At 38.0% G+C, this 24,726-nt stretch overlaps 8 protein-coding genes across 8 annotated transcripts in view; 2 read left to right on the forward strand and 6 right to left on the reverse strand.

The window, feature by feature from the left end:
- Positions 1 to 456: 456 nt before the first annotated feature.
- Positions 457 to 1,908, reverse strand: BATDEDRAFT_29250 (uncharacterized protein; the record flags this gene model as incomplete). The annotated part of the gene is made up of 3 exons (XM_006675569.1): positions 457 to 835; positions 936 to 1,571; positions 1,706 to 1,908. The coding sequence occupies 3 exons, from the start codon at positions 1,906 to 1,908 to the stop codon at positions 457 to 459; spliced, it is 1,218 nt and encodes a 405-aa protein (XP_006675632.1).
- Positions 1,909 to 2,636: 728 nt separating this feature from the next.
- Positions 2,637 to 3,445, reverse strand: BATDEDRAFT_85415 (uncharacterized protein; the record flags this gene model as incomplete). The annotated part of the gene is made up of 2 exons (XM_006676279.1): positions 2,637 to 2,881; positions 3,280 to 3,445. 2 exons carry the CDS (start codon positions 3,443 to 3,445, stop codon positions 2,637 to 2,639), a joined length of 411 nt encoding a protein of 136 aa, XP_006676342.1.
- Positions 3,446 to 4,189: 744 nt separating this feature from the next.
- On the forward strand, positions 4,190 to 7,222 carry BATDEDRAFT_21908 (uncharacterized protein; the record flags this gene model as incomplete). Its single annotated transcript, XM_006675351.1, has 11 exons — positions 4,190 to 4,345; positions 4,480 to 4,665; positions 4,717 to 4,874; positions 4,982 to 5,161; positions 5,275 to 5,428; positions 5,509 to 5,655; positions 5,744 to 5,863; positions 5,965 to 6,123; positions 6,208 to 6,294; positions 6,396 to 6,545; positions 6,623 to 7,222. The coding sequence occupies 11 exons, from the start codon at positions 4,190 to 4,192 to the stop codon at positions 7,220 to 7,222; spliced, it is 2,097 nt and encodes a 698-aa protein (XP_006675414.1).
- A 780-nt stretch (positions 7,223 to 8,002) lies between these two features.
- On the reverse strand, positions 8,003 to 9,319 carry BATDEDRAFT_85414 (uncharacterized protein; the record flags this gene model as incomplete). The annotated part of the gene is made up of 1 exon (XM_006676280.1): positions 8,003 to 9,319. One exon carries the CDS (start codon positions 9,317 to 9,319, stop codon positions 8,003 to 8,005), a length of 1,317 nt encoding a protein of 438 aa, XP_006676343.1.
- A 301-nt stretch (positions 9,320 to 9,620) lies between these two features.
- On the reverse strand, positions 9,621 to 11,684 carry BATDEDRAFT_85413 (uncharacterized protein; the record flags this gene model as incomplete). Its single annotated transcript, XM_006676281.1, has 3 exons — positions 9,621 to 9,752; positions 9,881 to 10,447; positions 10,557 to 11,684. 3 exons carry the CDS (start codon positions 11,682 to 11,684, stop codon positions 9,621 to 9,623), a joined length of 1,827 nt encoding a protein of 608 aa, XP_006676344.1.
- Positions 11,685 to 12,455: 771 nt separating this feature from the next.
- BATDEDRAFT_9076 (SKI complex RNA helicase subunit SKI2) lies at positions 12,456 to 16,602 on the reverse strand (the record flags this gene model as incomplete). Its single annotated transcript, XM_006675010.1, has 11 exons — positions 12,456 to 12,794; positions 12,922 to 13,074; positions 13,204 to 13,383; positions 13,483 to 13,746; positions 14,103 to 14,203; positions 14,580 to 14,772; positions 14,856 to 15,386; positions 15,484 to 15,766; positions 15,856 to 15,962; positions 16,062 to 16,293; positions 16,379 to 16,602. Coding segments are annotated over 11 exons (2,607 nt in total), but the record flags the coding sequence as incomplete, so codon positions are not given.
- A 2,178-nt stretch (positions 16,603 to 18,780) lies between these two features.
- On the forward strand, positions 18,781 to 23,662 carry BATDEDRAFT_34118 (uncharacterized protein; the record flags this gene model as incomplete). Its single annotated transcript, XM_006675693.1, has 11 exons — positions 18,781 to 20,565; positions 20,675 to 20,954; positions 21,294 to 21,578; positions 21,780 to 21,945; positions 22,041 to 22,152; positions 22,248 to 22,341; positions 22,439 to 22,595; positions 22,691 to 22,833; positions 22,933 to 23,039; positions 23,124 to 23,214; positions 23,352 to 23,662. 11 exons carry the CDS (start codon positions 18,781 to 18,783, stop codon positions 23,492 to 23,494), a joined length of 3,363 nt encoding a protein of 1,120 aa, XP_006675756.1. The 3' UTR covers positions 23,495 to 23,662.
- A 444-nt stretch (positions 23,663 to 24,106) lies between these two features.
- BATDEDRAFT_21912 (uncharacterized protein) overlaps positions 24,107 to 24,726 on the reverse strand; it is a gene marked incomplete at both ends in the record, with an annotated part of 1,143 nt that continues 523 nt past the window's right edge. The window contains one exon of the mRNA XM_006675352.1: positions 24,107 to 24,617. Coding sequence (XP_006675415.1) covers positions 24,107 to 24,617 — 511 coding nt within the window. The remainder of the gene's footprint in view (positions 24,618 to 24,726) is intronic.

Below are 24,726 nucleotides of genomic sequence, written 5' to 3' on the forward strand. Positions count from 1 at the left end.
GTTTGACAACAACCAAATTCAATATCGAGTGACCGTACAATGTATGGTCATATCCAAAGTGGAAAAAGAAAGTCTGACTGTGTGCGCATCATATGATGAACGTTGTATTTACTCAAGAATCGAATTGGCTTGACTCATATCTTCATACTCGAGTCGGTATTTATTGTTAGGCTAACAGTTGATATTCTCTAAAAACAGCCGAAACTAATGCAAGATCTACCAAAATGTTACAAACCAGTAAAGTGCATTTGAATATCTAGACTAGCAATATTAAAATCCAACTAAACTAAACTATTTCATTCTTACTGGTATTAGTAGATGTCGAACAAATCCAATTTTATTTGTACACAATCATTTGCCACATTGTGCCCAAGCCTACAAAAGGCAAGTTTATATCATTGTTGCAAGACATCTCCGTAGCATCCATTTCACATGGATTTCGTGATATACCAATACCTAGTTCTTGGTCGGCGCTGGTTTGGCTCCGCGACGGTATTGGGTTGGCATATCTACAGTTACCCCGAGTGCTTGTGCAGCCTGTCCAACCCAAATGGGATTTCTTAAAAGCTCACGTCCTAGCAAGATCAAATCAGCTTTACCTTCCTGCAAGATGGATTCGGCATGGTGTGGGTCAGAAATGCCACCAACTACGCCAGTATGCATGCCAGAAGCATTCTTTGCAATAGCTTCAGAAAAAGGAACGTTCCAGCCTGCATCATGTGAATGCAGGGGCGAGACACTCGCATGCGGCACGTTACCACCAGATGAGCAGTCGATCAGATCAACTCCGAAATTAACGAGTGTTTTGGCAAGTTGGACAGTATCGTCGCTTGTCCTAAGATCACAAGTGTTGAGTAATATGTAAATTGAATACACTCAGACTCGTCTAGTCGAATTAACACACAAGCCAAGTAGAAACAATGCAATCAACTTACCAACCACCTTCGGCCCAATCGCTACACGACAGACGCACAAATACAGGCTTACCTTCTGGCCAATGCTTGCGAACCTCCTGACAGACTTCAATCAATAGTCTGGATCGGTTTTCAAACGAGCCACCATAGCGATCAGTACGCTTATTTGTAAGAGGGCTGAGGAATTGGTTGATGAGATAACCATGAGCACCATGAATCTCGATAACATCAAGACCAGCTTTGTGAGATCGACCGGCTGCAGCGCCAAAGGCAGCAACCACTTGAGCAATATCATCAAGGGTTGCTTCGCGAGATTGGCCATCAGTTGGCCATCCAGGAACAATGGAAGGAGCAATAATGTTGTTGGGCCAACCGCCATGTTCTTCTGGAGCGATAGAAGGATGCAACTGCTTGCTTTTATCTAGTGTTGGAGAATAGTAGCCCGCTTTACGGCCAGCATGGATCAGTTGAATGCCCAGCTTTGCACCTTGAGTATGGCAAAAATCCGCAAGCTGCTTTAAGCTTACTGCTTGCTCATCACTCCAAATTCCGGAGCATCCAGTAGAGATGCGACCATTAGGAGTAATGCTAGTAGCCTCGATAATGATCAATCCCACACCTTGAATAGCATATTGAGACAAGTGTGCAATTTGCCACCTACAGACGGTAGATGATGATTTGTTTTAGTATGGATCATCAAGTCATGCCCGTTGAAAATAACACTGGGATTCGCTACCAGTGTTTATGCACCACAACCCAAAAATGACAATAATCCACTAAAGTGTACTTACATATTGATCATACCATCAACACAAGAATACATGCACATTGGGGATAATGCAACTCTGTTCTTGAGTGTCACTTCTCGCAACTTCAATGGAGTAAACAGTAATGGCAAGGCAACACCATCTTGTTTGACTGCATTAAAGGTGCTCACGACCTGGATGGGCTCAGGAGCCTGGAAAGGAGGAAGGCCATTGAATGAAGAGATCATGATCCGATAAAAATAGTGAGCCAATGGGATAAGATGGAGCTGCTTATATTTGTATATATATTAGTTTGGAAGATCTAGGCTTGCATATACCCATAGATGGCGCAATTCAAATATCCGGCTGAGTCGCTGTCATTTTTTATCCGAGGCAATGAGCTCTGCAATCGACACCCAATGCTTCTACATATCATCCATGAAGCCAAATTCTCAGATTTGCTCGGCTCGGCTTTGAACCACCTTTCTCCCAGCCCCATATTCTTGAGCATATACAGCTGTGTATTTACCTTGCAGTGATTCCCTCTATCTGCTTTGGAGTAACCAAATATCCGCTGCCCTTTTCTGCTAGAAATTAACATTTTCAATTCTTTAATAAACACAACGATCACCATGACACAATCAAGCCATAGTTTTGAATTGAGCTTATTCCTTCTCTTTATCAGAATAGCCATGCATTGTACAATCACCAAACTTGAAGCCAGATATTTGGTTCAACCGCTCTAATACCGTCAAACTACAAACTTGGACGTTCGCGCTCTAGTTCCAAAGAGCCATCCCAGGAATGCAGTCATTGCTTCCATACTGATCGCCAGGAAAGACTAGCAAACTTTAATGAGTTCATATGGCGCAATATTGCTCAATAAATTTGGCGTGAATTGCTATTTCACGAGACTGCACTTTGGTACCCTTATTTAATGTTCCATTGAATACAGCTGTGGAAACAGTTGCGATGTTTATTTATGTTTCTCAATGAGAGCTGTAAGCTTGGCTGGATCAGCACCAACAACCTCATCTGCAAGTTTTCCTTCCTTGTAGAGTTGGAAAGTAGGCATGGCACGAATGCCGGCAGTCTCGGCAACCTCGGGCACCTTGTCCACATCAACCTCGATAAAAACAACAGTGTCAAAGTCGTTGGAAAAAGCATGGAATTTGGGAGAAATGACTTTGCATGGTCCACACCAGGTTGCAAAAAAGTCCACTAGAACACAGATTCGTAGTCAGTGAATCGGATTAGCATATCGTCCAAGTAAAAAATATAGCGGTTGCCAATGAGCAATACTAATCTATGTTGGACCAAAGAGAATAATATATTGGATAACCAAGATAGTGAATTGAAAGAGAATGGCTGCTTTTTACGTTTGTGGAAACAACAAAAGTAGACAAGACTAGTGTATGGTTGCTAGTATCCAGTCTGGCATGCACAAATCCTGTCAAAGGACAATATATGACCAGCATCCATCCATAGAGACAGCATACCAATTCAAAGCCACTAAACCAGAACTCTCCACCAAAGAAGATCTGACCAGCTCTTCAAAAGTACTAGCAATCCAGACCACACAACTTCAAGCAAATCACTAATATACTCAAGCAACTCACCAACAACAGTGGGATTCTTTGCAATGATCTCCTCAAACTCAGCAGCGGTAGTAATACTAATGACTTTGCCAGCACCCATTTTACGATTGTTTTGGTGAGAAGTTGAACAGGCAATTTTGTTCGTTTTTGAATCACCGCGGAAAATTGAAAACAAACTGGAAAACATTTCGTTTGCGGAGGATTGGCGTTAGTCCACTGGGGTATCTTGACCACTCGGAGTATATCTGGATGGCTGTCCTATTATACGATTAAAAGCTAGCAATTATAAACTTCCTTTACAGCTGTATTCACGCAAAATGAGCCACTAAGTAATAGAAAGTATAATAACAGTCAGTCATGAAATAGTTCGTGTCAAATTGTGAATTTGAATCACCCACAGTTATTGACAAAGGGATGAGAACGGAGAGAGAAATGAGAAGTCGTCAGCAATCAAAAGTGTTGTATCACGTGTATTTTAGAGGTATTCGTATAGATTTACAAGCATATTCATACAACAGAACATGAATAAAGGTACCAAAGTACGCAATAAACAGTTAGTCCCATAAAGAACCTTGTTTATTGAAAACCTGATGATCCCAGTTGAAGACGCAATCAATTTGTAGTAGAAAAACAACAAATATTTAGATATTGTTTATTCGAGACCAATGGTATACTCCGAGTTTTATTTTACGCGAATACGACTTCAATACAGAACAAATCTAATCCCGCATGACTTTACAAGCTGCTCAAGATGCAAACTAGGAATTTAAATTCAATTCAAACTCGTTATATGCCACATTTGTGTATGTCAGCTCTACAGTGATTTGAAAATTCTTGCCTAACCCAATTCGAAATGCAGCACATTGAGAATCTACAAGACAAATCCCATCAGTCACCCTCCACATCGCTGCAGAATAGCCAGTTAAACCACATGTCCCAATATCGCCCACTCCCACAGGATATCTTAAACATGAGCGAAATGGACACAGCTTGCCAATATTGTGGTATTTCGTATCTCTTGCTTTCAAAATATGAAAACATGGAGAAGCATATTCAAAAGGTGGATATCGAAATGGCGCAGCTCAAGGTCAGCTTTAAATGACAACCATTCATGCTCATAACCAATGAAATCAACCTCTAAAATGTACTGAAAAGATATTGCAATATAAGGCGAACCCTAAAAAATTGATTTTGCTTATACAATGAAACTAAATCTTGTAGAAATACATTCAAGAGCGACCACAATTATTAGCTCAACTCGAATCACTTGCTGCTCATAACACGCGACTTGATCAAGCCCATAAAGATAGCGAATGTAGATTAACAGAATGCCAGATAAAATTACAGAAAGAAGAATATAAATCCCAAGAGTTGTTGCAAAGAACCCAAGAACTAAGGCACCAATTAGTAAGATGGATTATATGATCATTCTATATAGCGTAATTGGCTAACTTGTAGATAACACTGCAGGAACATGCGCGCGAAGCTACAAAGCAGGCAGAATCCAATATCGAATTACAAGCATCGACAATGACAAGAAATATCATCAATTTGAGATACAATGTTATTCGGGCACAAAGCGACTTGGCAAAGTTGAAAGGATATATAAGCAGCAGGTGAGTGCTCTGATATTACAATCGATCTCTGCCGTTCAACATATGAATTGCATTTTATATGGGGTTGAGTTTGAATCTGCTTTGTAAACACTAATGCTTGATACTAGTATTATATCCGTTGTAACAGAAGCTAAATTGACCGCACATAAGCAAATTATTGAGCAGATTACAAAATCTCAACAGCAGGCAATTGAATCAGCAGTAAAACAATCAGAACAAAAGTCTTGTACGATCATTTCTTCACTCCGCAAAGAAACTCAAGCGCAAAAACAGTTACTTAAAGACAGGTCAGTTTAATAGTGTACGCCTCGTTTGATGTGTAAACTGCATCAATATTTTAACTGGCACTCACCCAGATATTTGCTCATTGATAAACCGGTGCTATGTGTATATCGTTTAGCCAAAAACAAAACCAAGGCATTGTAGCAGAACTTGGACTAATCAAAAAAGAATATTCAGCCTACATTGATGGCCAGCGCACGTATACTCAAGATCTTCAATCAAATCACCTAGCATTGGAAAAAAGGCTGCATTATGCCAATCGCGATGTTTTGGTACACACCTTTGAATGCACTTTGGTATATTGTTTTTCAAGATATTAATCAATTATTGTACTTCAATAATGAATGTTTAGGATATTACAGCCGAGAGAGAGAAAATATACGCTAAAAACCAAACTATACAAACCAAGCTGGACACAATTCAACAATCACACGAAGCGCTATGTGATGATTACAATCGAAAAATACTAGATCTTCAAACACAACTAAGCAGAGAACAGGTAAAGTCGACATGTATTGCATCAAATACTGATTAAACTATTGCTTTAATGATAATTAAATGATTTTGTATGTACCTATTCATTCAAGTTGGCATACAGTAAAAAAATAGTACAGCTTGAAGAGACGGTCAAGGAGCTGGAGGAGCAGCATTTTTCAAAAAATGATCCAGCACAAAATAGACTACATAAAGCAATGGCTAAAAAAGATGTAGGTTATAAACGAAACTCGAAAACATGATTTGATTATTGGTTCTTATGTGATCTAGCTACATTGCGTTTAGTAACTTTACTGTAACTATGCATATTAAGGAGCAAATTATGATTATGGAAAAAACCGTTCGAGAGTTGAATACCAATATTTCTGCAATGCGGAGTGAGCGTGTTCAAACAATTGAAGCTCATCAAAGTCGTATCAAGCAGCTACAAGAAAAGTTTTTGGAAGATATTAAACATGCTGGAGAAAAAAAGGTAATTTCCGCACTAAGCAGATGTATTGTGTAGCAATCTATTTTTTAATGTAGTATTAACGTGATATGTTGACTGCCGAGTCAGACTTCTGACAAAGAAATCGAAATTCGACGTATTTGTAGTGAGGAAAAAATTGAGGCTCTTTGCCAACAACGCAAATCAATGCAGCAGGTAAAATAGCATGCGCTCTATTAAAACCATCCATTAGACTCCAAATGTTGTTTGTTATGAGTGCTGATAATTTGTAAACCTTATTTCAATCATATTTTTAGGAGTTTGAAATAGAAAGGCAAGATTTAAATAATCAGATTGACTCTTTAAAGAATGCAGCCAATTCGGTCAATTTAGCTACACTTAACCACATGGAAAGTACATACAAGCAGAAAATCGCTTCTTTGACAGATCAAATGATGCAAAAAGAGGTACTGTAATCATTATAGTTTTTGGTCAATATGTTCATCTTGACATTGCATGTTAATCTACCATATTCATGTTCTAGGCACGCTATACCAGCGACTGTGAAAAGTATCATAGTCAAGTCGATGCACTTGAAAAAATGCTGTCAGCTACCAAAATAGCACTGGAGGAACAGTCCATGGGAACAGAACAAGAGCGCATATCTCAGTTAAAAAAAACGATATCAGTCAAGGATTCCGAAATTAAATTTTTAAAGGATACGGTCAGATTAGAGTGCGAGGAAAGAATGGGATTGGTGTCAATGGTAGCAAGGCTTAAACTCGAAATGCATAATAGTCCCAATACCATGTGTAAATTGACCAATGTGACCAAGCCTAGTGAAGAAAGTCATTCTTACAACCAATCTATACAGATAAAAGATGAATCTACATATACACGATCGCGACCGGGATCTGCCGCTGGACCAAAGCATTTGACCCAATCCAAACCTTCAAGCAAATCCACCCCATCTCACAAAAATGTCCAAATGGATAATGGCAAGTCATTAGGAACACAGTCTAAATCACAACTCCCTGATGGAAATCAACCAATGCGAGGAGTGTTGGAGTTTGAAAGGCTAATGCATGCTGCAGCTGTCAAAAAAAATCAGAAAATGGCAAAACTAGCAGCAGCAAGAATTTAGATAATACAATTTCATAGATAAAACGCTTGCATTATGTTTACAATTATTTAAAATCGAGTTTCCAAGGTCTGATTTAGGAATGTTTATGGTATATTCATACTAGACTTGCTGGTGTTGCTCGACTAGATGTTGTAACCAAAACAATGTGTATTGACTTCAAGTGAATTAGTTTATTTGATTGATTGCATCTATAAACATTTAAAGCATTTATAAAGTAAAGTATTCACGTAAAACGAACCACTAAATAAGCTAAAATATAGCGAGAATGCTCACATTTCTATTCCAATACATTCCACATCCTTGACATCTGTTTAACCCCAAACTTTCCTTTTCTACAAAACGAACATTTGAAGTAAGCATTTCGTGACTGGCATGAAAACAGCAATTGTATTCTTGAAATGCTTGAACTAGAGCGCAAACGTATCTGATGTTAGAATACAACAGAGTTTCAATAAAAGTAATCAATTTCCAATAACAACGAATATTCAACCATTGTTTATTTTGAAGCAAAATAGAGTCAATACAAGATCAATACTAGAAAGTTGTATTTTACGTGAATACGGCTGTAAATCTAACCCAGAAATGTTAGCAAACAATTTAAAGGCATCCACAAGAGTGTGGTTTGCACATTGGCGTAATCGTATAAGCAATATTTAAATTCACTTGTATATAATTGCACATCTATTAGCCAAGATACAGCTATTAAATCGTTTAAACTTCCTCTCAAGGTTTTGCTCAGGATTTTAATTGGATTCTTTTAAATCTCCTTATCTTGTGCGTTTAAAGATTTTTCACAAATTTCTTTTTAGTAGTCATTTCAGTCGTTGCAAATTCGTTGGCCAAACCACTAGCATCATTTTTGATTGTAGCTTTAGATTTCGAGTTGATTTTAGAGGGTTTGCGGTAACAAGCCAAATATTCACAGTGAAAGCATACAAAAGAGCCATGTGCCATTGCATCATTGTATCTGCGACGAATACCAGACAGATATCGCCGATACTGTCTTTTGCGCTCTTCCAAAGATAAAGTAGACTCTGCAACAATCAGTGGGTCAAGTTCATTTCCAGAAACAATTGGATTGACCACAATTGATTGTGCTGGAACAATAGTAGCTGAAATAGGAATAGAATTGGTCGAGGCTCGAGTACGCGCTGAAAAAGCATCAGGACTGAAAATCTGCTGATTTGTAATCGCAGCAGGTCGGTCTTTTACTGATACAAAGGCTGCTCTAGTTTCAGTGGGTTTTACCGTAGCAGTCTTTGCAACAGATGTTTTAAAAGTTGTGTATCTTTCTGACAATGAAGTCAAAATAGGTGCGACAGTTACTTTTTCAACAATAGTTTGATTCAAAGCATGTGGAACACTAGAACTAGCTGTCATACGAGACGTACCGGTAAAGGCATCCAATTCCCGACTACCCAACTTTTCCGTAGTATTTGAAACACTCTTAATATCATTTACTTTGGGATCAAGATTAGAAGGTGTAATAGCAACAATGGAGGATTGTGGCATGGATTTCTGTATGGCTATCATTGAATCTAGATCCTTTTTTAAAAGTGGATTTTTGGTAGGAGATTGCATTGGAACAGTATTTTTTTTTGCCAAACGTAGCCGAGCTGCTTTTAATGATGCCGAAGGCGTAACTATTTTAATCTGATCGTTACGCGGTTTAATCTTTGTGGACTTGCGACTTTCTGTATGTTCTCTAGCCGTTTTTAAAGATGATGATTTTTGAAAATTTACTTTTAACGCAATTTGTGGAGTAGAAAGAACTGGTGTCACTGTAGATTCTGAAACTGAGGTAGGTATGTCATTAGCGATTATAGTATGAGTGGCGGATAGTGTTGCTGCGTTTGGCGGCTCTCTCAGAGGTTGTATATGCTCCTTGTAAAGTCTATTTAAAATTGTAGGTTTTATAACCTTTTGGGACCCAAAAACAAGCGGCTTGGATGCATGATCAGCTGAAAATTTAAAATCGTACATGTCAAATGGAGTTGAAGGGGGTGGCTGGCCAAAAGCTACAGTATCAGGCTTGCTAGTTGGAAAGGGATTAGTTGGCTTGAACCCATACTTTGGATTTTTATGCGAGTCGTCCATGCATTTCTCAAAGGAGCATTCATTCAGTGCCATATCATAAGCACTAAAGCAAGTTTGTAAATAATCTTTAGAATCCAAGTCAGATCTTGATGATAATGGGTGACGCATTTGTTTGGATTTACCAAAAAACCCCAATGATTTTTTTGGTTCCTTTTGGTTACAATCAATTTCAACTTTTTGTGGTTGCGCTATCTTTAAAGTAGCTGTATTGGTTATTGAATCTGGAGCTTCTTACAGTTTGTCGAAACATGGACGTGAGATTGTGTTTTTTGTAATAGTATGAACCAAAGGGAATAAAGGATCAGTAAAAGTTGAGTTTGAACTTGGCAAGCTGGAAAATACCTTTTGGTAGTGCTATTCCAGATCTCATAAATGACGTAAATGAATTTTTATGGCTTTTGTTGGGCAGCATGGTGGCTATTGGGGCTACAATCTATCAACACATGCAATAAGATAAATATATACAATTTATGAATTGGGAAAATTTGGTAGTCTGTGACACAAGATTTAAAACAATAGCAATTTGAAGCTATGGATGTAGATTGTATTGATAAATCTTACATTTGGTGAATCTGCATTCTGGATATCAGATGAGCTCATCAATTCAAGGCACGCAATAGATTTAAGCATAGTGTCTGATGACACTTCGACTGGATCTGGAAATGCAATCCGTTTGCTGCTTTCGATATCCAGACACGTTGCAGACTGTGTCGTCAAAGGTTTCGAGGTTAAAAAAGGCTGTCTACGCAAAAACATACTATATTTCTTTTGTTTGGGAGAATCAATAGTGGCTGCTGTTTTTGTCAAAAATGATCTTTGAGTCGTAACATTTGTTGGTTTTAACTCTGTATCAGAACTGATGGATGACATATCAAGAACACAAACATCACGGCTTTTAGATCGCTGAGATGCTTGAGGTGAGTTTGATATCACCGAAAAGTTTTGAGGTACATCAGCGTGAGTATGCATTGCAGAGGTTTGTGATGTTTTTTTAGTCAATATTTCTCCCTTGGGATTTCCAAGAGAAAACTGTGCACTGTCAACTGTAGCAATCAAAGAACTTGCCGAGGCACCAATATCTGAACAAGCTTTGAAACACTTTGGCGAATCAGCATGCTTTTCAACAGGCTAAGCATATTTGAGTTTACAAAATAGTTAGTTATCCAAATTTTAATCGCATTTTTCGTCGGCATCCCAAAACACTTGCGACACGCTTGTCGTTCAAATTTAGACTCACAAATATCGTTTTTTGCTCTTGCGGTATTTGAGTCGTTGATACACTTGTTGACTGTGTATTTTGAACACATTCTAAATTTTCACTGCTATTAATAGCAGTCATTATAGGGTTTTTTGAATTCAACAAAGATCCACTGTTGGATGCTGCACAAGATCTGCCTCTATTTTTTCTTTTGGCCTTTCCAAAGGGTCTAGCTTGTTTTTGCAGTGACGGCAGCTGTTGGGTGCAAACACGATTGCAAGAACCTTGAACATGATTTGTAGTAAGACTATCCTGACTAGCAATTTGAGCTGTCAAATGTTGAGTACCATCAATTATATGCTCTTTGTGACGAATGGGAGCATGTTTCAGATTGGAATGATTTGATTCAATAGTATCAAGCAATAACTTGCTGGAAAACCCGTTCGGCTCGCCCAAGTTTGATCCAATGAAATTCGATCCAAATACACGCATAGGCGGTTGATTTGACTGATTGAATGGTAAAGGTTGTTTCTGAATATATGGAGTGGCCAGATTTAAAACAGCATTAGCAGCTGCTGCGTTTCTTGTCTGTAGAATTGCATTGCTACTGGCTCGAATCTGTGGTTTTAAAGTTCCCTCAGCCAAGGCGGTCGCAATAGGTGATGGACTTGAACTCTTCAAAGTAGGATGACAAGATGCTGTGCTATTTTTAGGTACTGCTTTCAAAACAACAGGCGCTACTGACTGTGCTTGTTGGATTGCTTGACTTTTAAAATTGCCTCCTGGGATGGCAGATTGGATTTTCTCGACAGTATAGTTCAGATTAGCATTGTCATCGCCTCTTTGCAAGATATGCTCGTGAAACTCTTTGGTCTTGTGTAGAGAGTGCATATTTGTTAATATGGGCTGCATATGGATTTTTTTAGACTCTTTTAATGGGTGGCTTTGCTTGTAGTTGGAAACATCAAAATTAAAAACTGGGACGGACGCTTCTATGGCCTTGTTGGAAACAACTGTATTGCGTCCATTGATGGATTTGGTGAGTAATGGTGGATTAAACCTAGCTGGTCTTTCATTAGTAATTCTTGTTTTTGATAGGTCGTTGCACAACTTAGATTTTGATGATAGTTGCTGCTCATTAGCCGTGTCTATCGCGACAGTGTTCATATCCGGCTTTACTGCCAAAGTGGTTTGGCTCTGACCCATGACTGTTCAAAGTCAGATGCCGACTGCTTATTTAAGGTATGAATTAGTGTATAAAGTAGCTTGGTACTATATAGTTTAGACCACTAGAAACAGGAATAAGCTATTTAGATGAACAGGATTCAAGTGTGCCGTATTCACGTAAAATGGAGCACTAAATAAGCGTGCCAAAATACAGATAAACAGCCAGTCTCATGACATGGTTGATGTCAGTTTCTACAAAATTCACTGGACACCATTGTTTTGTAAACTCTAATAGACTAATATTTTTTTGTGTTCATTTTTGTATAAACAGTTAAACATTCACATTGATTGACAGCATCAGAACCAGTCGAGTCTGGTTTCAAATTTGGCAATCGTACAATGCATGGCTATGACAAATGAGAAATCATTTCAGTTCAAAACTATAGTCTGTGCACATCATATGATGGACGTTGTGTTTTGAAGGATTGAAAATGCCAATTTGTAGTAGAAAAACATACCGAGTATTTAAACATTCTATATTCAAAACCAAGAGGCAGTCAATGCAAGATAGTATTCTATTTTACATGAATACGACTGAGAAACACGCTTCTTGCTGCTTTATTGCCAGGTTTGTTTTTACTGGTGCCTATCGCTTAATCATCTATTACCGGTGTTGGATATTCGGTTTAACACTACATCCACTGCAAATATTACAAAGTTTTAATTGCGTTTATTCCATAAAAGCATTGCCATTTTATGTCAACGCTATCCTCAAAAATACAATGAAGCAGCAAACACGATATCCCTTCGAATAAGCTCAGCAGCTTCCTCCATTTTTTTATAAAGTCCCGCATCACCAAGCAACCGAGCAGCACCAGATACTTCACGACACGTTTCACTGAGTCGCACAATACATCGCACAATCGATCCTTCAAGAACATCTGTTAGATCCGTAATGTGCTTGAATGGTAGCCCGCGTGCCCATTCGTAAACAACCTCTACCAATCCAAACTTGAGTCCTGCAAGAGCATCATCCTTGCGTACATCTAGTCCACAGCTATGCTGAACTTCTGCTATTTTAATTGCTAGTTCTGTAATTACCTTGACACCCTGTATTATCATACCATCATACCAAGTAAAAAAATTGTATTATGATGTAGTCCAATCAGCCAGCATCAAAATTATTGCAGATTAATAAAATACTTATTAAGCTGTAAGCATGGTGCTATTGAATTACCTTTTCAAGCTTAGAAGTTAGTACTGGTTCGCTCTGCGACTTTTCTTGAAATACAAAGCACGACAGCAAAGCAACAATTTCTGCTGGCTCATAGTCTGCCAAGAAATTATCCAAAATAAGCTCTGTAAGAATCAGCTCATCTGCTGTATTAATCTGAACACAATTGTAAAAGTAATGTCAGTATTTAGCCTTATTCAGTGACTGTAGCATCATATCAGAATATAGCTTAAATAGTAACTACTCAATCCAAATATTTTGGCTTAAATAATATTGATCATGTACCTCGCATGCCACACGACCCTTTATCTGAACAATTGAATTGGAGTCGACAAATCCAAGACACTTCAATACATCCACGCGTTGGTGATAGTCTGGAAGTAGCTGCAAATTTTGATCAGAAATAGAGTGTGCAAGTTCAGATATTTGTATTTGAAGTTGGCGTTCTTTGTGCACAAGTCCATACTAGAAACCACAAAATAGGTTGAAATAAAAAGTCAGTAAGCATATCACCTTACCGTTAGCACATATTTAAACTGTTGTCAAATAATGTACAAAACATACATGAATTGCAAGATCTGGGCACATGGAGCACTGATAATTTGCCAGCTGGCGTAACAGGTTTTGTTTTTCATAAAACCCATTTTGAAAATCAGCTTCTCTTATTTTACTCCAGTCGTATTCTGGAATAGTTCCCAATGCAAAAATGTCATTGCCAAATTTCTGGAGTTGATTCAGCGTGTTAAGAATTTCAACCGTGTCTTTTTGATCCAACACTAGATCTGCATCAAGCTGAATATTTAAAAAAGTTAAAACAACGTTTGTCAGCTTAAAATATCAAGCAAAGCAATGTTGATCGCGCATAGAATATCTTGGTACTTACTTTAATGAGTTTAGAAGTAATTACAGCAATAGCAGTATAGGGCAATAATTCAATGCATTCTTTTGCACGTCCTTGAGGCGGAATTGAAACTTTTGTAACAGGAATAATCCCAGGATCTTATCAATCAATTCCAACAAAAAATAGACTTGTCAATAAATAATACAAAGTCTAGCCAGTTGTCGAGCACCATCGGTATTATGTAATGCTCCAATCAAGTAAACATACCTGTTTTTGCAATATCTGTATCACGCATTTCGTCCAGTATTAAAACCCAGTACATTCTGTCTTGCTTGACAGATACACTTTGTTTTCCCAAAACTCCATTGTTAATGTCTCTAACTGCATTTTGGGCGTTATGCATAAGTATTGGGTTGGAAGTATTAGAACTAGTGCGTAATACAACTCCAAGAGCGTTTCGATACATCTATAAAATAGTATTTTGTTGGTTAAGAATAATACAGGTAGTAACTGACACGAATACACAACCCCTTACCGTGTTGTTGATGATCACAACTCGTCCACAGCTCAAGGATCGTTGTCCAATGGGTGTTTTGATGATTTTTTCGTGGAGCTGATATCCAATAGTCAAAATGCTGGCGCAGATATCATAAAACGGGTATAAATCAGTAGCACATATTGAACAGTCCAACTTTTGTAAAGATTCAAGTGATTTTGCACTCTAAACAGATTGAGATATTAAAATAAGCAAGCAACTAACGATATTAAAGCTAAGGCAGCAGTCAAACCAAAAATTGTAATGCAGTGCTGGCAATTCAACTTGCCTCGTTGTGCATTTTTTGCTGACCTGGAAGTGCTTTTTGATTTATATTTTCAGAAAAGGAGCGCTTAATCATATCCTCTACTTTGATTGCCTCCACTCGAAGTAAATTCAGAATCATATTATACGTAACTCGGAATTGAGAGGCCAGTTTGGTTGGGGTGCCAAGTATCATCTGGTTTAAAGTGGTTTGCTATTTTTTAAAACATCACATATCAATAGCCGAAAGATAATGCCAGCTCTAGTCACTATGATGGCACAAGACAAACCACTCACATCGGGGATATCATTGCTGTTTGCAATAATCACCATACCAGTATCGTCCAACCCACGACGACCAGCACGTCCAGACATTTGCGTATACTCGCCAGGTAAGAGATTACGAAACCCAACACCATCGTGTTTTCGAATCATTGAGAATACAACACACTTGGCCGGAGCATTCACACCCATGGCAAAAGTTTCTGTTGCAAATAAAACCTTTACTAGACCTCTTGTGAATAGAATCTCTACCATTTCTTTCAAAATAGGAAGAAGCCCACTATGATGAACAGCAATACCGCGGCCAAGAAGCTCTCGCATACGCATCACTTGTGGAAGCTCGCGATCGCTTCCTTTAAGACATACGAGACTCCTTTCAATAAATACATGGATCTCAGATTTTTCAGAAGAGCCGAGTGTAAGATCAGTATTGCTTAGTGTATTAGCATATTCTTCGCATTTACGTTTGGAAAATGTGAAAATGATTGCTGGTAGCAATACACGCTTCTTGAGCATGCCGATAAGATGAGTGTACAGGTTTTTGTCCTGAAAAAAATAATGCGATAATCAAGATAGTTCATGTCAGATGTGTTGAAGTTAAACCACATTACATTAGCAGCAACCGATTCAAGCAAGATTTTACCGATGGGCCTCCGTAAGATTTTCCAGAAGACTGGCTTGGCCGAGCTACTTGTGAAGATTGACCACCACCGCGACCGGCACCCCGGCCACGTCCACTATCTGACTTGACCACTTCCTTCTTGGGTGGATTTACAGCATCGTATGCTTTCTTGTATCCAGCAGGAATAAATGTTTTGGTCGAATCAACAATCTTATAGCAATCCTTTTCAAAATATAAATAGTGCTCAAGAGGTACAGGACGCTTAAGCGTAGAAATAACATAAATATCTTTTTGTTTTGTGCGACTAAACCAATTTAAAAAAGTGCATTATTCAAGTCAGTGTAATTGGTAAAAATACACCAAGGACAAGAATTCCAGAATCAATTTACTTACCCAACCCAATCGGCAAACTCCTTGGTATTTGGTACGGTTGCAGAAAGAAGGATTAAGCTAACATGTGACGGTAGCATAATAATGACTTCTTCCCAAACCACACCTCTCTGATTTGCATAGGATTAAAAGTGATTTACATTTAAAAATCAACCATTTTTTGAAAATTTAAAATATATACGCTAATAAAACCACTCGATAAAACTAACCTCGGCATCGTTGACATAATGCACTTCGTCAAAAATCACAAACTCAACATCGCGTATAAGATCTGCACCTCGATACAACATACTGCGCAAAATCTCTGTAGTCATAATCAAACAAGAAGCTTCTGGTTTGATTTGGACATCACCAGTCAGAATGCCAACATCATCAAACGTCTCACGAAAATCACGAAACTTTTGGTTTGAAAGTGCCTTGATTGGGGAAGTGTATATTGCTCTATAAAGTATTGTTGAAGTTGTAACTGTATCAACTTGAAATCTCTACATTTGTAATATAAGCTAGATAAAAATGCAGTGCATACCTTGTCATGCGTTTTTGAGCCAATGCAATGGCATACTCAGCCACAACAGTTTTTCCAGCTGAAGTATGTGCAGCGACAAACACAGATTCAGAGTTTTCCAAATGATAAACGGCACGCTTTTGAAAAATATCCAATTCAAAAGGAAATTGATGAGCAAGTTCAGGAACCAAATCATGAAACTCTGGGAATCCTTGATTGACATCAACAACATGTGCCCATTCCTTGTGTATAGGCACTTTGTTTACAACTGATTTAGGCAGGACTGCGTCAGTAGACAGCTAAAACGTGTACAATCAAAATGTAAATTAAAAAAGTCGACAGCTTAATTTAAACTTTCGTCTCAACTCGGATCCATTTAATGAAAAAACGCCTAGCGGTGTATCACTTTAAAAATACACCAAAAGCTTCAAGCATGAAATTTATACCTTGCTGGGAAGTAATTCGTCAATATCCTTTGCATCAGTGATAAGAGGTGCAATAGAATTATTTGTATCGCTTTGGGAAATCATATCCTGATTTGAAAAATTACAAACGTAAGAAATTTAGATTGTCCAAAACTCTGTTCATACCAATATAGATATAAACTTACAGGATCTACGGCACTATCCTGATTTTGCAGATTCATTTCTTCAAAGAGTTCTGAAAGTAGCTCGTCATCACCAGATAGTAGCTTGGATACATCCAATGACGTAGCAGACTCATCAGATGCTTAAAGAAACAATGCATTAGTAATTGACATTTTAAAGCCTAGTATGATGCTAGCACAACCAAACCATAAAAAGTGGTACGCATACCTTGAAATTGAATACCTCGTTCAAAGCCAGGAGGAGTTGACAAAAGCTCTATTTGAATAAAAGTGTCAATCATGAACGCATGTGCACCATCGTTGTGAAACTACATTACCTCCACTAAAATCCAATAGTTCGTCTACATCCCATAGTTCTCGACCATTGTGTTGGACAGACTCCAAGTTTACTACTGTTGGCAATCCTCCGGGAACAAATGGCATAGATGTAGATTTACCACGCACAAAATCACTATGTGCAGCAGGATCTCGCTGAAGTAATGAAGAATTTTTTGAGTTCAAATCAATATCATCAACCAGAACCTCGGTATAATCTGCCATGCTAGCCATTCCTGTGATAAGTGAGCGCGACAATGACAGCGTTGTTCTAAATCGAGTGTGCTCGGATACTTCAAGTAAATTCTCTACTTCTATGTTTCGTTCCCAGTATCTAAAATATACAAAGTTAAGCTGACAATTTTAATATCAAATCCATTAAATCCTCATGCCCAACAAGGATCAGTTCTGAACAAGCAGTCCAAGAAATTGGTGACTACTTTTAAAAGATCAACAAAATACCTTTGACAAGAATCAAGAAGATCATCAGGGATAACAGGCTTAGGTTTGAGGTAGGCATTTTCCAAGTCTGCACGCAGATTGGGGGCTGTAAATGGACCTAGATTGAGTGGAAGCTATAATTTAAACATGATGTATTTCAAAAGTTAGAATATAAGCTGTGTGAGCATTTCCAGAAAAGGTTGGAATGGCTGGCTGAACATCACAATATAATTGAAGCGTCAGTTCTGATGGTTGAATTCAACAGTCGTGGTAAACAATCACTAATCGGGATCTTAGTCAGCCCAGTAGCCTGAACGCAACCAAGTCAAAACTTGACAGTTGTAAAATAAACTCAATCCATTGCAAGTACATTTGTAATGATGCCCGACTTGACTGAGCGGTGAATGGAGGTGCGTCCAGCTCTGCCATGTGTGAGCAGATGAAACTGAGATCCATTGTCAGAATCTTGAGTGTTTTTTGTGGAGACTTTATCATTCTTTTCAAAAGTGAGCTCTTCAAGCAATGCCAAATCAACCGAATGCATTATAGGTATGGGATTCGAGTAGATTCGGATCAAAAATGGGAAAGTTGCGTTACAAACGATATATTTCCTGAGGATGCTTTAGAAGTCGGCAAGACGGACTCGACCATGCATTTTAGAAACGACGAAATTGCTTGTTTTAAAAGAAACTTGATGCGTTTCTTACTACAGATTGGCTTGAATAGAAATTCTTGAAACAATGACATTATAAAATACTAAACTATTGTTTTTGAACTGGAATTGTACGATCAGCAAATATTGGAATTGATGTTACTCATCAACTTCATCTTTGTTGTATTCTAAATCAGATACGCTTCAACTCAACAAACCAAATACTTGAGTGTGTGAATGCAATCATACATGCCCATCAAGCCAAGAGCACACAACACTATTTAATGAATTTGTATGGATTGACAGCCGTGTATTTGGTTTTTTATTTTACGTGAATAAATCAATTCAAAGCTCATCCAATCACGACAGTGATTGTCACTACTGTTGTCATCACCATCTCGACGTAGGATGGAGGAGCCGACTTTCAATACTGTTAGAAAGCGTCCTCGTATTACTTCTTTTTATCCTTCTATTGATCAGTTATGTAATCTTCCGCTTGAGCCTGTCAGGACGTCACAGTCATGCAATGCGTCTGCTACTTCAGCTACAAATACCAACACTGTGATTGTTATATCCGACAACGACAGCAATTCCAGTGACGATAACGCCGACACTATACTCACATTTCATTCCATGGCGCATGATTCTGCTGTTTCCATTTCTAATTCCCGTTCATTGGCTCAACCATTACGAATAGCAACGACTCAATCCATGTCAGCTCAACCTAAACCTCGTACTGCTTTAACTAACACTCGAACGACTCAAACTCCAGCTACTTCCAAAAACAAGTTTTTGAGGAATAATCGTATCAACTCAGATGTGATAATATCTAAAACCAAGAATTCAACTGGTGCACTTGCAACTACTACGAATTTGGTCATCAACATTTTGTCGGACGATGAAGGTGTTTTAGAAACTGTAAACTCGACTGCAAAGCAATTGTCTGCTCCAACTATATCTGATTCTTCTCAGTCCTGGTCTAAATCAAAGCATGCTCGTTCTAGACTGGCTGATTCTGCTGAGCAGAATCTTTTATTTCACCATTCGCTCAATAATAGCCCATATACCTCTTCAGATACATCACAACCTGCGAATCTATGGGATGCAAGCATCTCGTCTTATTCCGACCAGTCTTTATCTTCTGCCTCTCAATCAACTACTCCTCCGGAAACGATTGATCTAACGTTGGATGATACGATTGAAGAAATCCTACAAAGAGCTGTCCAGGCAGCTGGACAGACACAGGCTCAGCTGTCTTCTGCTTCATCCCAACTTTTCAAAGCTCCTCAATCTATCCTATGGTCAACTAAAACAGAAGTTGCTGCTGATACTTCCAAATCTAGTAGTCTCGTTGTAGAACCAACTTATTCTCCTCCAGTTTGCACTCCTGCAAAGTCAAGTTTTAAACTATTCAAGTTTACAGATTCGTCCTTGTCAGAAAACTCATTTGCCAAATCAAACCCTGCTTTTGAACCACCTTATAATGGACATCGTCAGACACCCGCTGACATTCAGATCAGCACATCCCATGATAACCCAAACCTTGACAACTCACATTCAAATCAATCCTTGGTTGCTTCTTTAGATACCACATCTCCTATTACTACTGGTGCTCTGCATTCTTCAACTACTGTTATTAATACGTCCATCTCTATGCTAAACGAAAAGGCTAGTAAATTTTTCCTCGATCTTGAATGCCAGCTATCATCTGCTAGATCTGACGATGTATGCATACAAGCATTTGATGACCAATTGGAACCAATTCAGCAAAATGCTTCGACCAATTTTACACATCAGATCGATTCACCTCAAGAACAATCGCTAAAACATGATACCTTGAGTTTGAATACCAAATCCGCTCTCCATAGCATCAACGGAATGTTGAATCCCGACCTCACCACACTTTCTGATTCTTCAAAAGCTCACACCAATCAAACTCGACGCCGTGCTTGTTTGATTGATCCCAAGATCTCGGCATCCCATGGATTTTCTTGTGTTGTACCTGAACTTTACGCAAACAGCAATTCTACTATTGACAAATCTATTTTTTGTTCTCAATCTTTGGCACAAATTGAATCGTGTCGTGTATTTACAGAATCTGTTCAATCTATAAATGTTTCTACCCATTTTGAATTGGGTGATAGCCAGAAGATACATTGTGGTGCATTATATACCTCTTCTAAACACCCTTATGTAGGTTGATGGTGTATAACTAATTTTTTTATTTTCTATACATAACTTCAACCACTGACTATCTATACTTTTCAAATTCAATTGATTATCGAAATGATATGATGAATAGACTACATCACTGATTTATCCACTTGGTGCAGCATTTAGATACCACTCTCGCAAATCCAAACCAGAGGATCAAGCCGCTGTATTAAAATCCTATGCTCGCGTGTTTTTGCAAATTTGGTGGCCCAATGCTAGCATTTATGCAGAGCTTTTTTATGGATGTGGCATCAGCGAAAGGGATGCTTCAATTCCTGCCATGTTAATAGAAAAAAGAGGCCGCGATATTCGACCTATTATGCCAAAGCGAAGTATCTCAGCACTAATAGAGTCACAAAGCAAAGTTGGTGAGTTGACGAGTCAAAAAGAAATTGCTTTGGTTCTAAGGAAGCGTTTATCGAACTTGTGGAAGCCAATCATGTCTTACAAACATGGAAGTGGAAGCATTACCAACATGCAATTTTCATCTACTTTGGGGATTCTTGCTTCAACACATTTGGTTCATACTGATCAATACAACAAGTCTGGAAATTTTTTGTGCTGCGATGTCAATTTGAAGGGGTGGGCAAACGGATACCAAAGTAAGATTATCTTTTATTTTTGGCAATAGACTGATTAGAATTATAGCACAACTGTGATGATTTTTACCGTTGATGACGATTCAACTGCTGATACCTTTTATTTAGAAATTGTTCGTCAAATGACCGACTCTCGTTATCGTGTAGATGGGTTTTCTCATGTCACTTCTTATGGCAAACGTGGGGAAATACGAAGTGCAACTTGCTCAAAAGTTATTATACATAATAATCTGGCTTTTACTTCATCGGTAGAAACGAATGAGATTAAAATCTGGTATCTTTCTTTACCAAAAAAAACTCCTAATTTAAACATGCCTCGACGCAGCTCGGCGTATGTTCTTCTCCCAAATCGATTTTCTATAGATAAACCATATACTCTTGAGTGCGAATCAGGTATATTTTATTTTGACTATACCAAACATTATTATGCTGAATCTATCTGACGATTTGATTGAATGGCTATACTGAAAAGACACCATGTGATAGCTCAAAGCAACTGCCAAACACTTGAAAAGTCACTATGCTAACACTTGCTTTATATACGTGGTCCATACTACTAATATGCGGAATTTTAAATGTTTGAATTCATTACAGGTTTTTCAAATATTTCCAGTGCTACCAAAGTTTCCGAGTTTGATTTCGATGTAGCATCAAACACTTTGGCGGCTGGCTCGTTGGATGGTACAGTGTATGTATGGAAGTCTCCCGCGTCTGTTGTATCAAGAGAGCACTTTATGTTGCGAGATATGCAAGAAATACAGTGAGTCTTGTTTGTATATGCAATGATATTATAGCTGCAACAAAAATATAAATGAGTATTAATTGAAACCGTGCATGTTTATTTATTTATTTTAGTGACCAAAAGTTTAGACCTGTGCTGACTGTCAAATTTGGATCAGGGATAACTCAGGGGCAGCTATTTGCCGGATACGAACAACCATTTAAACAGAATGATCAGCCTGGACTGGTAAACACATGTTGTGGCCCTGTTTGTGTATATATTATTTTCCAGACTTTAACAATCTATTTATTTGGATGAATATTGGCTGCTGTTTAATCAAGTGTCATTTGTGGGATATGACCTCTAATAGAACTCCATTAAGAACCTTTACTGTAGAAAAAAACTCTACGTCAAGTATTGCATGGTGCAGCGATCGTAAGTTTTTTGTTGGAATAATCGATATTATTTTGATACTGTTTGAGAATCTAACACGATATGAATGCTTTTAACTCTATGATTTCAAATTTATTAGGCAATATGTTGGCATTAGGTGTTGATGGATCCAGTGTATTAAACAACGACAGTTACGGTGATGGCGATAGAAAAGTAAGATTTTTTGATGTACGACAGCCACATATGATTGGAGCCACTGGTATTCGAGTCGTTGGTCACGAAGAACTCTTGTTTAGGTATATGTACACTACTGTTATCCTTACTATTTTAAATTGTATGCTGACATACCGGTTTGCTATCAACTTGCTATTTTGATTTTTAAACTTGAAAGCCCTTGCGGAACCTATTTAGCAATATCTGGACGAAGTAAACCAATGCTTCGTGCTGGTACTAGAAATTATGCATTATTTTCAATTGTAGACGTCCTTGATGTTAGAAATCTACGTCGGCCTTTAGCTAAACTGGACCATGATGGTAAAAATATGCTAAGCAGCTTAACTAGAATCAACGCTTTTCAATGTACTTTGGACACTATCTTTATTAACTAGAAATATTTAATGTGAAAATCAATAGTGGCAGTTGAATATGCACATGTCAGGTCCAAGCAAATTAAAAATGTTTATTCCACCCATATATGGACCCAATCAGGTTTGCTCATTACTGGCGGATCGGACTTTGCGGTATGTCTTGCATTTTTTAAACAAGAGTTCTACTAGTCCAACTTTATTCATGTTTGCTCACTACATTGTTGAATATGAATTTAGTCGCGATTGTGGGATGTTAAGCGCAGCGATTGCCGACTACGGACAATCGACTATCATGACGGAACTGTTGTGCACTTTGCATTATCACAAGGTACTTATTATAGGTTGATGATCTGTGTTGCTGTTGAAAAAGCTGCTGGGTTTTATGGAGTCTAAATTTAACTTGATAACCCATTTTTTTCTAACACACTTGTCTATTTTTTATATTTTAAACTATGGTTTTTTCAGATGACGATATGCTGGCTGTTGGAACAGACACGTCACAAATAACTATATACTCAATGAAAGGACCAGAAAAATATATCCAAAAGCTGCAAACTGCATATAATCACGGTAGAGAGGCTGTTGGCATTACGTATCCTGCATTATAAATCCGTCATATTTGCATATGAGCAAAACAGTGGAGTTTCATATTGAAATGTATCGTTGATGTTGATCAGAATTCAAAGTAAAGTCATATTCGTGCAAAATGGAACACTTGTATCCATCTTGCAGCGACTTTATTTTGTTTTGGAATAAACAACAATCGAGTATTCGCTACGCTTTTCTATTACAAACGGATTGCTTATTCAGTAGACATTCTCGATTCTTTTGTTTTGTGGAATTGCTCAACAATCAATTCTGTTATACTAAAATGGTTGTTTTAGTTGTAAAAATAGTCAATATAGATCTGTGAGTAGTATATATAGAGTACCGGATAATACCAGTTTTTTGGCGAGACTTGCTGTTAAAATCAAATTTGGTTTATTCTTTCTACCAAAATGTGTGGTAAATTCATCCAAAAAAACCGAATGTATGTTCTATTAAACAAGAATTTTAATACAGTTTAAGATCTGGCCATAATTGTAATTGCCTACAAATCGGCTCTTTTGTGTGCCATATCTATATTGATTACAAAGTAATTATTGAAAACTGAACGAAATATACTGACTAGACTATATTTTCTTTTCCTTGTCAGATGAACCAGATCCAGACCTCGAGTTTCAAGACAAATCACTTTCATCTTTCACTTCCAACTTGCTTTCATCAATATACAACTGTGCCTTGACACCGATTGTTTTGAAAAAAGAAATTGTTGTTTGGTTGTAGTCATCGTGAGGAATAATGATAATATCTTTTCCGGAGCTTGTTTGTCGTAATTTTGCATCGTGAATTCTGATGTCTGTTTTTTGGTTCCATTCTTGCAGTTGCTTCCACTCATCTGCATCAAACAGATCAGGCAGACGAACTGGAAGAATAGGAGCTCGAGTAGAAACTTGAGTAAATTCAGATTCATCTGTTCTTTCAGCGTATGATTGTCGGCGATATATAAAATCCCAAGCGTTCGTTTGGTAAGCAAACAGCACATCCCCGAAAGTTGGATAATTACTGTCGTTATCTTGTCCCCATTTGAACTGGTAAAAGAGAGAAAGCTTTTTAGCAATGGCATCCAAATACTTTCTGCAGGAAGCTTCAACATCTAGTCCCTTGTAAATGAGCTGTTTTTTGGAACTGCTGATAGGGGTTTTTATGGGTAGTTCCTTCACAGTCACCACCAAAGGACTCCAAAGGATTTCTTTCAAATCTGTAACAAGAGTCTCTGGGTCAATTTCAGTGATTCCAT

Source organism: Batrachochytrium dendrobatidis (assembly GCF_000203795.2).
Source record: "Batrachochytrium dendrobatidis JAM81 unplaced genomic scaffold BATDEscaffold_1, whole genome shotgun sequence".
Classification (NCBI taxonomy): domain Eukaryota; kingdom Fungi; phylum Chytridiomycota; class Chytridiomycetes; order Rhizophydiales; genus Batrachochytrium; species Batrachochytrium dendrobatidis.